Source organism: Cynoglossus semilaevis, chromosome 4 (assembly GCF_000523025.1).
Source record: "Cynoglossus semilaevis isolate Cse_v1.0 chromosome 4, Cse_v1.0, whole genome shotgun sequence".
In the NCBI taxonomy this organism is placed as follows: Eukaryota; Metazoa; Chordata; class Actinopteri; order Pleuronectiformes; family Cynoglossidae; genus Cynoglossus; species Cynoglossus semilaevis.
In genome coordinates, this window is record NC_024310.1 from 12,055,543 (window position 1) to 12,068,602 (window position 13,060).

A 13,060-nucleotide genomic window follows, 5' to 3' on the forward strand; every position below is an offset into this window, starting at 1 on the left:
GTGTGTGTGGGGGGGTCTACTGATCCAAGATGCATCAGGCTTGAAGTGATTGTAGTTTTTGTTTCATTTTTGCAACAGTGTTCTGTGTCTGTAACTGGGTTGTTTCTAAAATAAGGGTTTTTTCCTGATTAAGTAATTTAAAAATAAATATTAAAACCGTGAAAACATGGTTCCTTCAAATACATTTTCACTTCCTCTTTTTAAATGTCTTTTAAAAACACATTTGGTTTCTGTGACCTTCACCTTCATTTTGTTTCCCCCTTCTAATTCTAGTTGTTAGTTCTACATCTGACTGTTGTTTATGTCTACACTCTCAACTTTGTTTTGGGTTTTTAAGTGTGTATAAATTATGTGGATTTGAAAGTGAAGTTCCTGCTTAAAGACAGGATTCATGATCGTGACATGCCTCAAAACAGAAATAGAAAAAATAAAATCAAAAAGATTTAGGAAAAAAAATAAGACGGAGAGAAAGCGAGCTGCAGAAGATTCAGTTAAAATACATGCAATTAGAGTAAAAGCATGAGATGCTGGAGGACAGAAAGCCACATTCATGTTCTCTCTGCACGGAAAACCCCTTCCTACTTCAGACTCAGACCACAGTGAACACAGGCCTGGGCCTGACCGAAGCTGTGACTGCCTTCGTTCCCTTTTCTATAACAGTCGCCCTCTGATCTGCTGCTGTGAAAGGAGGAAATCCTTTACATGGTGACTCTGCTGTTGGGCCACAGCTGTTAAACATGACGGCTGCTGCATGTGAACACACTCTCGACACACTCACGTTCTTCCACTTTGCTCTAAAAATAGCCAGTGTGCCATGGCTCATCAGTTTTTCATGAAATATAAATAAAAAAAGCCGGTGCAGGAGAAAAAGGAGAACAGATATTAGACGTAATATTGAGAAACAAGCTAAACATCCCGGTGTATCACCACACTGTGTCTACGTGCTTTTTCATTTTCACATTCACATAGAAAAGAATCTGCACCGGGAGACCAGGAGGAGCAGCAGCCTCTCCAGACTCACGGCATCCTTGGCCTCGTCGCCGGTTTACATGGCTGTTCATCACACCCAGGACACCTGCGTACCCGGATCACCATCACCACCACCACCACCACCACCATCACCCCCATCAGCAGCAGCGTCAGTAGGATCAGCAGCAGAGCATGAGAAAAGCCTCACCTTCTTGTCCCTCTTCCACAGCCTCAGACAGCAGAAGCTCCAGAAAAACAAGTCTCCCACCATGTCAGCGAGAGCCGGCGTCCCTCCCTGCTCCTCTAGCTCATTTCTAGTGCAGCAGCCGGTTCCCTGATGTCACCACAACACTGGCTGAGAGGAAGAACTCAGGGTTTACAGAGGGAGGGAGGTAGGCAGGCAGTGAGATAGGGAGGGAGGGAGGGAGGAGGAGAGGGAGGATATGGCCCACGCCTGTGCAGCTGAGCTCATCGCTGTATCACTGACTCTCTGCCCAACACTCCTCTCTCTCACTTTAACTATGACCTCATCGTTTCCTGTTTGGCCCCGCCCCCTCTGGCAAACACACACTGGCTGGCAGCCGCCCCCCCTCCCCCCATCCCTACCCCGTGGTGTCTCTGATAAATTCCTCTCCTTCACTGTTCTTCCACGAAACAGTCACATTTTGAAACCAAAACAGTTTGGTCACAATGTTGTTTGGTACAAACAGAATGTTGGAGAAGAAGTTCAGCTTCTCCACACAATCCAATTATGATAACAATTCATTAAAAGGTCCTGTATAATGTCAAACAATTCTTTTTAATTATTACTTATCACGTGTTTTTTGACACATGTGTGAAAATGCTACATGTAGCACATGCTACAAATTGACATTAGTTTAACAATTAAGTAATCATTATTTCAAATTATTATTTCAAGTATTTTGTCATTGCTTTAATATATTGTGTATATAAATATATCTATATATGTAGATACATATATAGATATACAGTATATGTATATGTATATATACACCGTGCTGTTGGATATTCAAAGAAAAGTTAACACAGGTTTAAGTGCCATGACCCGTTTGTTTGATCGTTTTTTTCTTCTTCTTCTGCAGCTCTTCTTGCTGCTTCACTTTTCCTGCTGTGTCACTCTCCCACTTGTCCTTGTTGCCTCACTTTGTTTCTTTCCCTCACACGTCTTGCATACCGAGCGGTTGCTGACCCTTTCGCCACAACAAGCTGGCTCTGGAGAGCAGCAAGTGTGGGGATAATAATAGACGCGTTCCATGAACTGCCTCGGGGATCAGGCCGTGGAGCAGCGTCAACAGAAATATGGTTTGTGGGGAAACGGTTCTCCGACTGAGGCTTCACTCAGACTCTGACACCAAAGGGTGAAGTCATGGCCAAGGTTAAGATGTAACTCCACAGTGAGCCCTTCAGACCTGTCATTAATGTTATCCTCAACCACAGAGGAGAGCGATGACTATAGTACTACAGTGAATGTATTCTGCATCAAAAAAACAAAGAAGAAATTAGAGTGAAATCCATTTGTAGTAGTTGTAGTGTGATCTTAGTCAAATAAATAATGTTAAATAATCTACTGAGAGTAGATAAATGTATTTGGATTGAAAAAATTAATCAATTGATCAACTCCTATTAAAAATATTCTTCATCAATTATCCTGTATCAAAGCTTTGTTTAACTAACTTGGCTGTCATGTTTCACACCAACATCGTGGCACACAGATCAGTGGGATCTCTACAAACAACATGGAGTGGAGAGACGAGGGACTAAAAGTAAAACTATGTAGAAAACCTGTTTTCAACATTGTTTCCACTCACACTACGTTCCTGTAACACCCCATTCTCCAGTGTCCTTAAGCAAGGCATCATTCTCTGGTCGGTGTATCGTCCTCTGGAAGTACCTCCCCCACTGCGAGGTACTTCAAATGCAGTATAAATAACACACTCTACTCCCAAATATTGTGCAAAACATTTTCATTAGTGTTGTTTCCACACTGACTGTTGTAACTGATGACATCATCAACAGCTGATCCAGTTACTGAAAAGAAAACAAGTGGTTCTTAACAAATAACATTTCACCACATTTATCATGTGTGGCTTCACTGACACTGAAAATCCTCAGGCGTTTACAAAAAAAAAGATCACTTAGAGACAGAGTGACTTCACAGCAGTGGGAGACGATGAACTCAGCTGGGACTTTCCATTAGTTTGGCAGCAAACCTTGAGAAAGTTCTTTATTTCGTAACCTAATTACATTATTGTTCTTTTACAACAATGAAACCATAAATCATTTTTGAAGTTGGGATTGTACCTACGCAAAAAATGTATCTTTTGAGGGTGGTTTATTTTTAAAAAACATCCCCATACTTTTTGCTATGGCTAGCCTAGAGTAGATGGTCTTAGTCTCTGTACATACTGTATATTGGTGCTTGTTAAAGACCTAACCGATGCATTACTGTCGCCATGTGGTCAAACGTGGCATTGTAACTGTGCTGGATAAGTTGTCTTCAGTTGATAAACTATGCAGTTCTGCGGCCCTTGTGGCCCACAGGTGCAAAACTGAAAGTTATTTGCAGCCCTCCAGGTGGCGCTGGAGTCCCAGGTGTGGCCACGGCCCCATGGTTAAAGAATCACTCATTTGATAAAACTAATCCCCAATCTGCAAGTTTTAAGACTGTATCAGCTTCACGTTTTGCAAAATCAAAACACGTTTAAAAAAGACTACTTTATTATTTACTTCACTATTACTATTACAGTACACAAAATACATAACCCTCAACTAAGGTACAGTTAAGAGAAGTACTGTATATAAATAAGGGAGTACTGTATACGCCTGGTCCAGACACTTGGTGTTTGAACCCAGTGTCCCTCATGGTTGGTGTGTCTTCTTCTGTTTAACTTGCCTGCAGCTGAACAGCCACTCACAGTGATGTCTCTCCATCGAGCCATCTACTGCCCTCTGGCTGACAGTTAGGGGATAAGGCCTAATTTATTGTCCCTATTCAGTGGATGTATCCATCAGTCTCTGTCTCCAGGCCCAGACTCACTGCTGCGGCCGCTCAATGACACTGACAGCAGTGGGGGTTAAAAATAGGACTCCGACTCTGACTGCCCACTGCCTGTCCTGCCCTAGGTGTGGTTCACAAGTGAACGCCACTGCACTGGCCAAGAGGGAAGAGTGACAGATTTATTGCAGATTTACTTTAGTGAAAAATCAGATTGGGTCCATCCGTTGATTTGAACCATGAAAGTTCAGAGACAAAGAAAAGAAGAGACGCAGCGTTTTCTCCATCAATTCACGTAAGAGTCTCCTTTATGTTTCATTACTGAGATTGGACTATAAAGGGTAGGGTGGGGGGTGTTAGGAGCCACTGTAAAGAATGTACTGTATATCACACACACGCAGTGATTCAGAGCCTACCTATGAATAATTCTGCTCATTGTAACTCCGACACAGGAGTCTTTCAGAGTCTGACCTGAGGATTAGGAGGAGCAGAGAGGATGGATGGATGGGTGGATGGATGGGTGGATGGGTGGATGGATGGATGGGTGGATGGATGGGTGGTTGGATGGATGGGTGGGTGGGTGGATGGATGGATGGGTGGATGGATGGATGGATGGATGGATGGATGGGTGGATGGATGGGTGGTTGGATGGATGGGTGGGTGGGTGGATGGATGGATGGGTGGATGGATGGGTGGATGGATGGATGGGTGGGTGGGTGGATGGATGGATGGATGGATGGGTGGATGGATGGATACTGTAGATGAAGATATTTATTTTTTTCTAACAAAAAACTGTTGGCAACTATTTGATATTTCAGATGAATATCTATTGAAATAAGTTATTTACTTATTCATATAAAAAACTGGAGAACTGAAATACTTCAGGAATGCATCAGGAATTAATAAAAAATAAAATAAATAAATAAATGGTTCCTGGTTGGAAGTAATAATACTATTATTTTCCTTCCTCATGGAACTTGCTTGGAAATAGCCAGTGAACTGTCGTCTTCTGACACAGAATATCCTGCCATTTAACTGTACCATAAACTTCAGACCTTCCCTATTTGTGTTGACATTTCTGACCCTTGAGTCTGGATGTGAAGTTCTAAGAACATAAAGACTTATTTCATGGCAAAGAAATTCACTGTCAAACTGTTTTAATGTTGACGACTAATCTGTGAATAGACCCAGCTCTGCTGCGTTGTTCTTCTGTCACTGCAGGAGACAAATCGATTCACATGTCCTGTCCCTCAACTACAGCCCTGACGGTCCCTGACGATCCTGGAACAGTACCAGACCAAACGGGTCAGTTACAGGTCTGGCACTGGTCCGACATGTACAGCATGTGTGCGTCAGCCTGAGGCTGTGAATGAAACACGGCTGTAACTCGAGGTTTGACCGGGGGACAAAGAGACAAAGAGGTGAGGAGAAATGAGTTTCTCTGGACGGATCTTCTTACCATGATGAGGCCGGTGCTGATTGGGTCGTTGCAGCCGTGGCACAGTTCCCCATATTTGGCCCAGTAGTCCTTCTTACAGAAGAGCTGTCCATCCTTTTCATAGTACCAGTGTGACAGTGACGCACTGCACCGACAGCATCTGGTTAGAAACAGTGCAGAGAGACAGTCAACAACTTAGACAAGCTAGTTATCATGGAACTCAATACTGACATCATGAGGTTTTCTTTACCACAACATAAAGAAACTTGGGTTAGAATGGAGCCACTGGCAGATTTAAAACAATATATTTTGATTGACATCTAATATGTTCTGCTGTCATTAGTGGTATTTTGTCGACTTTTAATTATGGACTTAGACTCAGACAACGACCTTGTTTTCTCAGACGAAAACTAATGACGATGATGAAGTTTATTTATGCATGATTCATAACTGAAACAGTTCAGTTGGTATTCTAAAAATAAAAATAAAACATTTTATTTTGGTAAAATAAACTAAATCAAATTTAAAAAATAACTAAAATAATTGTGTTATTTTATTGACTAAAACTAAATTTAAATTAAAACTACTCTATTGACTACATTTGGATTCTGACTAAATCAAATTTAACTAGTCATTAACTACTCACTTTAACTAATCATTAACTAGTCACTTTAGCTAGTCATGAAACTTTACATTTTGTTTTTTTTTTACCAATATTTCTGCTACTTACGAAAACGGTCTCATGTGTTAGCTTTTAGCATATCAAAGAACAACGAATGGTCGACATTCATACGTTGACGTGCTAACCTGCACAGTTTGACTTCTTTTAAGTAAAGAGTACGTGAGACACCTCTCAGTATTAATGCCAAATATATGAGCTACGCTGCGTCTGCTTCTAATGATATTTCTCAACATGGTCTGTTTTAGTCAGTACGATAAGAAGAGATAAGAAGTCCTTTAATCGTCCCACGGTGGGGAAATTCACAGTGTCTGAGCGGCTCCATCCAGCTCAGACACTGTGGTCAATGTCACGCAACCAGTGCTGGGAAAACGATGCAGAGCTGCAACTCCTCAGACGACCTGTGGTTGATGACGACTGACACAGCAGATTAAACTGGATAATACGGTTAGAGGCTGAAACACCACAGATCCACATCCACAGTGTCCCCGTCCTTGATGATACTTTATTACCTTGTCGAAGTGCCAAACCTGACTTTAACCCTCCTGTTGTCACCATGACAACAAACGTCTGTGTCCGTCAGCAGACTGAAGTGAGACAGACTGAATGACGTCACGACAATGATTGATAGTCTTTAAACAAACAGATCTTCACTGTGGTCAACTACAACAGTGGACTCTCCACAGTGACTCAGTAGAAAAATAACACATTATATCAGAAGAAAACTCAACATGGCATGTAATTATCAATCTGAAGTAATTATGATGGAAAAGTAAATACAGTGATCCCTCTTCTATCGCGGTAGTTGCGTTCCAAGACCCACCGCGAAAAGAGAAAAATCGCAAAGTAGAGGTGAGATAGTTATTATATTATTGACATATATACTTACCCTTTACTAACCTCCCCCACACTGTTATCAGCCCTCTCCAGACTGTATTACCCTTTCCTATATCCTTTTTTTATAATGTCTGTTAGTTTATTTTTTGCGATGTACTGAGGGAGCGAAAGGAGAACTGTGATATAGAGAGGGACCACTGTATTAAAATTTAGGGATTTCTTTCATATTCTAAGGATTATTGCTTTACTGAAAGACAAAGCCATTGACAGGCTCACTGTACTGTAGCTAACCTCTGGCCTCAACGTCATGTCATTCATCCATCCTGTCAATATTAAGGGGTGAGGCACACTGACTGACTGTCATTTTGAGGTTTGAATAAATCGTCAAGACAAAGACACCGACTATTTACCATATTGTCTGACCCTAATACGACCTCTCACCGCACCACAGACGCTAGCCTAGCCTACAGGTTCAACGTCAACCACACTTAAAGTACCAGAAGTAGAAAACTGTAAAGTCTGTCGATGTGCATTTAAATAGTAGGGATAAGGTGAAAATAAACCACAGATAGACTCTCGAAACATTTTCACCGACATCGTCCATCGTGCCCCACATCCGGCTATAAATTTAGAAACTGTGCAAATCTCCTGTGCAGTGTAAACATGGATGCATTAGTGATGCACTGCACAGGCAGGCTTGTGTGTGTGTGTGTGTGTGTGTGGCTGGTACGTACTGGCTCTAACTCTCTGTGTCATGTCTAAGTGATTGTCTGGGCCTCAGAGCAGAGCCTCACTGTCATCAGTGTAAATTCAGCTGTGTTTATTCTGAGGTGTGACAGTGGAGAGGCTTCAGTGGCTGAAGGAGGAGAAAAAAAAACATCCAATATTTTAGTCACATAAACCTTTTCTAACACTTTTATCAACTACATTTTTATATTTTCTTTTTTTAAGGTCAGTACTTGCGTCACTGCAGTACAGCAGCCGCTGTACGTGCGTTCTACAAACTCAGCATGTACTCCACCGCAACACAGCAGGGTGGTAAAGTGACAACTAGCACAGTACATGACGACCTTAACTAGTCTCTGAACAGACGAACACAGTACAGTACAGTACAGTACGGTACAGTCGCCCCCCCCACTCTCTCCCCACACACACAGTATGTGACCTTGCAGCAAAATCAGGACAACATAAAACACACCGAGCCACAGACACACCCAGTGCGTTCAGCTTCATCAGCAGATCGAGGCGGAGATGCTACGTCTGCAGTGTTTAGGTGAGTGGGGAGGAAGAGGAGGAGGAGGAGGGAAGGAAGTGGGTCAAAGCTTTCAGAGACATTAATACTCCGTCTCTGTCCACCACACAGTCCTCTCACACTTTGACTCATACATTCACACATCTTCTGTTGACCTTCTGACCTTCATAATAATCATATCATTTAACTATAAATCAAAGACTGTGTTAGTTTAAATACATTAACAATAGTCTATTTTTGCACATTTACTATTTTACATCCCATTCTACTGGTAAAAGGGTCAGTGTTTCCCATTAATTGCCCACCACAGTCTCATTTGACCAGTAGGTGGCGTGGAGAAGCCAACAGACAATAGCAGGCAGTACTCTTTACTATAAGCCAGAGTGGACGCTGCACACTCCGAGTCTGGATCTGCTGAATACAGTACATGCAAAACCTCGTCTAGACATTTTAAAACTGATAAAATATAAAAAGAACCGACCAACCAGAGGAGGGCGGTCTCTGGTGGGGTTAGGTGCAGGTCTGGAACCGAGTCATAAATTCTCCTTCAGGTTAAAAGGGGGGCAGAGAACTTCCTCACCTTTCTTTAAGCACGTGACTCTAGAACATGAACCCACTGATCACTCAGGTAATTTCATCAATTTAACTACCTATATGGGTGGGAGGAGGTTAAAGTAGACTTTGGATTTTATTGTAGAAAAGCGGGCGTGTTAGAGGAATTGTGGTCATTTTGATTTTATTATTATGCACACGCTCCCTCTCATCTTCACTCCCTCTCCTCCCACAGGACAGTTTGATGATATGAAGTGTCACCAAACGACCTTCGTGCTGTTTTTCATGCTGACAGCAGACTGACCGGGTCAATACTTCGTCCAATGACCTGATGTCAGTGAGATTGGCTGAACATTAAAGAAGAGAATGAATGGAATCAAGCCATCCACTGATAATTAACACATTATAATTAATAATATAATGAGTTAAAATACACTGAATATGATTGTATTCACTTCCAAATACTAATAGGATTAATAATAATAAAACTATTATTATTATACCTTATTTTTATTAATAATATTAATTACAAATTATAATTATCATGATTGTTGTTTTTGTTATTATTATTGCTATTATTATCATTATTACTCAATAATTAGGTAATTTTAATAAATAATCATGAGAAAAAACATAATTTACAGATTATCAATGACTAGAAGAAAGTAGACAATATTTAACAGAAAACAAACGAACTATATATAATTTTTTCACATAACTCACAGCACAAAAATAGATTATAAAAAATGCATTGTTATAAACGTGAGTATTTAAATTTTACTTATTTCTAACCTACTTGTCCTTAAAAATATTTTTAAAAAATCAAATTTTCTATTTTGTCCATCTCCAGTCAAGGCTGAAAATAACGCAGAGGTGATGTTATGACAATAATCTATAGCTATCTCACCCAGAGAGAATAGAACCCTGAAGACTCCCTAAATTATTAATCAAGGTTAAATGTGTCCATTAAATCACCACCTGCTGGTGAAGCTAAGAACTGTCAGCGGTGTGTGAAATATCAATCCTGTGATCAGCAGATGAAAAAAAAAAATCATCAACAGCTGCAGCTAAATCATCAACAGCACTGGGAGCTGAAATTCTATTGGTGGAAAAATTACTTGATAAAAATAACACAAAACACGCCCAGAGTGGTAGCTCTGTGTTTCCCCAACACTTAATGCAAGTTTATTTTAGAAAGGGAAGTAGAGTACTCAGAACTGACACTGTATGTTTTTTTTTCAAACTTTATATATATATATATATATATATATATATATATGCACACAATTTCATGACACCACCTACAGGGGAGAAAGGGGCACTACATGCTCACAAAACCACCACAGAAGAAATACCACAGACAACACCCAGGTGGAGCCGACTATAAAACTGCAGAAGTAATAAAAAACCACAAATGTCTCCCACAAATTCTTCTGGTCAGAGGTTTACGATATGTTTGTGTGTGTGTGTGTGTGTGTGAGGGTTGTGTGTGGGGGGGGCTGTGGGGGCGAGTGTGAATGATAAAACTGCTGACACTGCAACTGGAAGCAGGAGGAGTCAGAAGGGAAATGTGTGTGTGTCCTGGCAGAGAAGAATGTGAATTAGTGACGGACAGATGTTTCTGAGAACACGCACACACACACACACACACACACACACACACACACACACACACACACACACACACACACACACTCACTGGTTTATCACTTCACATACAGTATAATGCACTCTCTGTCCTTTTACACAAACCTTGAATATTACAAATACTTGTCCAATCCTAATCCTAACCCTAACCTTAATCTGAGCCTCATTCTGACCCTAACTCCAAATAACCTTCAAAAAGACCCTCTCACCCTGGGGTGACTTCACAAATGTCCCTACAAGGACAATGTGTCCTCACAACCAGAGTGTTTTCCAAAGAAAAAAAAAGAATGATCTCATTAATTATTCAGTCTTCTGTCTTCTGTGTTGACATGAGGAGGACACTCGTCTCCCTTCTCTCTGCACAGGCAGTAGAAATGTTTGAGACTCCAGTCAATAAACCAATCACAGGAAAATAATCAGTCGTTAAATGTCTAGTGAGACAGACGTTAGAGACAAACCCGTGGACAAATGTGTCTCCTGTTTGAAACGGTCATAATTCTCAGCTGTTCTCAACAGAAGGACACGCTGAACTGAAAGACACAAATATGTCCTCCGGGAAAACAAACTGACACAGGAATGAAAATGAAGCTGGGTGTGAAGGGTGGGGTATGTGTGTGTGTGTGTGTGTGTGTGGGGGGGGGATTGCCCCCTCCACACACACACACACACACACACAGACAGAAATAGGCTAGGATTTCTTCTCCAGAGCCAAGGTTTCCTGGAGGATTCCCAGACAGTCAGACAAATACACACTGGTGCCAGAGCAGTGTCATCACCAATAATCAAGTCAATATTAGTATTAGTATTATGGCTGTCCACATCAAATAAAACATTAGTTTAATAATTAATACTATATCATAATTATATTAGTAGCAAACAGGAAGTAGAAATAAATGTGGTTTTAAATATATATATTGTTATTAAATATATATATATTATTAATGTTATTTTAAAGGCCCATTCTGCCCACAAGACAATAACACCGATATAGAAGCTATAATAACATTATAATATAAAAATATGTTTTTTTCACATTTTTTAGTGGTCAATAAAGTCATCAGTATCTGAGTTTATCTAAAGATAAGTAACTGTAATAATATTTAACCGACAAAACAATCATTGTCTACCAACACAAACAACCCCCCCAAGCCCAACCCTCTCGACTCATACCCACATTCCTTTCTGTGCCCCTGCTAAATCCCGCCCACCCTCGATCTGTGTCCATGGTAACAGAGAATGCCGGAGCGATGATGTCACCCTCTGTCATAAAAAAGATGACTTCATCCCCCTCCCAGCCTCAAATCTTTGGCAGGAAAATCCCCAGGCAGATCTAACCCCGACTCTGTATTAATTAAACTTTATGACATGTCACGTATTATCAGTAGTCAGGGGCATTAGTGCAGATATTAAAATTGAATTAAAGACAGAAGGGAGTTGGGGGAAGGGGTCGCAGACACCCCCAAGATAAATGACCAAATAGAATGAACAGCGTTGCTGTTTTAATTTTATTTCCCATCAACTTTAGTCTGACTTCTAAATGTAACAACAGGAAAATAACCAAGAAAAAATTAAATCAAAATAATAAAAAAAAACATTTTGGAGAAAAAAACTAAAAGCAGATAGAGGTATAATATAATTATATAAAATGCAAACAAATGAATTTACATGTATTTTTATAAATTTATATATTCACATTATATTTGTCATTGTTTCTAGATTATTATTAGTACAGTCTATTCTTTCTTTCTCAGCAGCATACATTTTATTCGGTTTTCTTCCTCCTCTTGACTCATGCTCTGTCCTTTTTGTTGCTCTAAACTCATTTTAATATAAATACTATTTACATAAATAGCTGAAGATGTAAACACTCCCACTGTGAGTTATAATCACACCATTCAACCAGTCAGCATGAGTCTGTGTTCTTTTCATCCCAGGCCTAGAACCCACTGTTCTTCACCTCAGTTACAGTGAAAGACAGTGTAGTCACAGGCTGAAGGTGAGGAGGTCAAACTGCACCTTTACCATCATCACACACCTACTGGACACATTTGCTGCCCCCCCGCCCCGCCCTCCCCACTACATTTCAGCTAATGTTGCCCACCCCTTCACTGATCTGCTCAGTTCACTGAAACAGCGCTGCTGACACCATCTGGTGGAGTTGGTCACTGCTCTCTGTGGCTCTTCAGTCAGATCTGGTTCAAACTGTGTTGTGTTTTCTTATATAAAGACAAAGACATGAAGTGACTTTTTTTCTCCCTCTGCAAAATTGTTGAAAAGATTTCCTCCTCAAGGGACATAAATATAAAATATCCACAACTTAGTACTTATATGGGAAAATACAAAAATGCATTTAATCCTAAATTCAAGTTTCAAAATGTTACTAAATATTTGACCAATCACTGCAGCCATATTAAGAGCCCTGCAGTGTTTGTGCAATAAGGAAATACTGTAACTCTAAGTTCTCTATTAGTTCTCTACAAAAACAAAACAAAACAAAAGTGCAGAAGAACAGAGCAGGTCGTGCATTTTAATCAGTGCTGACAATGGTCGGTGCAGGTCTTTGGCTGTGCAGGACTAATGTCCCAGAGTGGGACAGACTGTCTTTTTATCTGTGTCTCAGCGCTCTATTCAGCTGGTAAACAGGAGACTTGGCTCCCTGTCAGTAAATGA

At 40.5% G+C, this 13,060-nt stretch overlaps 1 protein-coding gene across 3 annotated transcripts in view; it reads right to left on the bottom strand.

Annotated features, from left to right (window-relative positions):
* The window catches only part of limk1a (LIM domain kinase 1a), a 35,098-nt gene that overhangs the window by 14,472 nt on the left and 7,566 nt on the right, over window positions 1–13,060 (bottom strand). For 2 of the 3 annotated variants that reach the window (XM_008309217.3, XM_025054842.1), the window contains one exon: window positions 5,445–5,583. In XM_008309217.3, the coding sequence (XP_008307439.1) occupies window positions 5,445–5,583 (139 nt within the window). Of the gene's footprint in view, window positions 1–1,177; window positions 1,490–5,444; window positions 5,584–13,060 lie in introns of those variants that run through there. The other variant, XM_008309218.3, reaches the window with a different exon arrangement.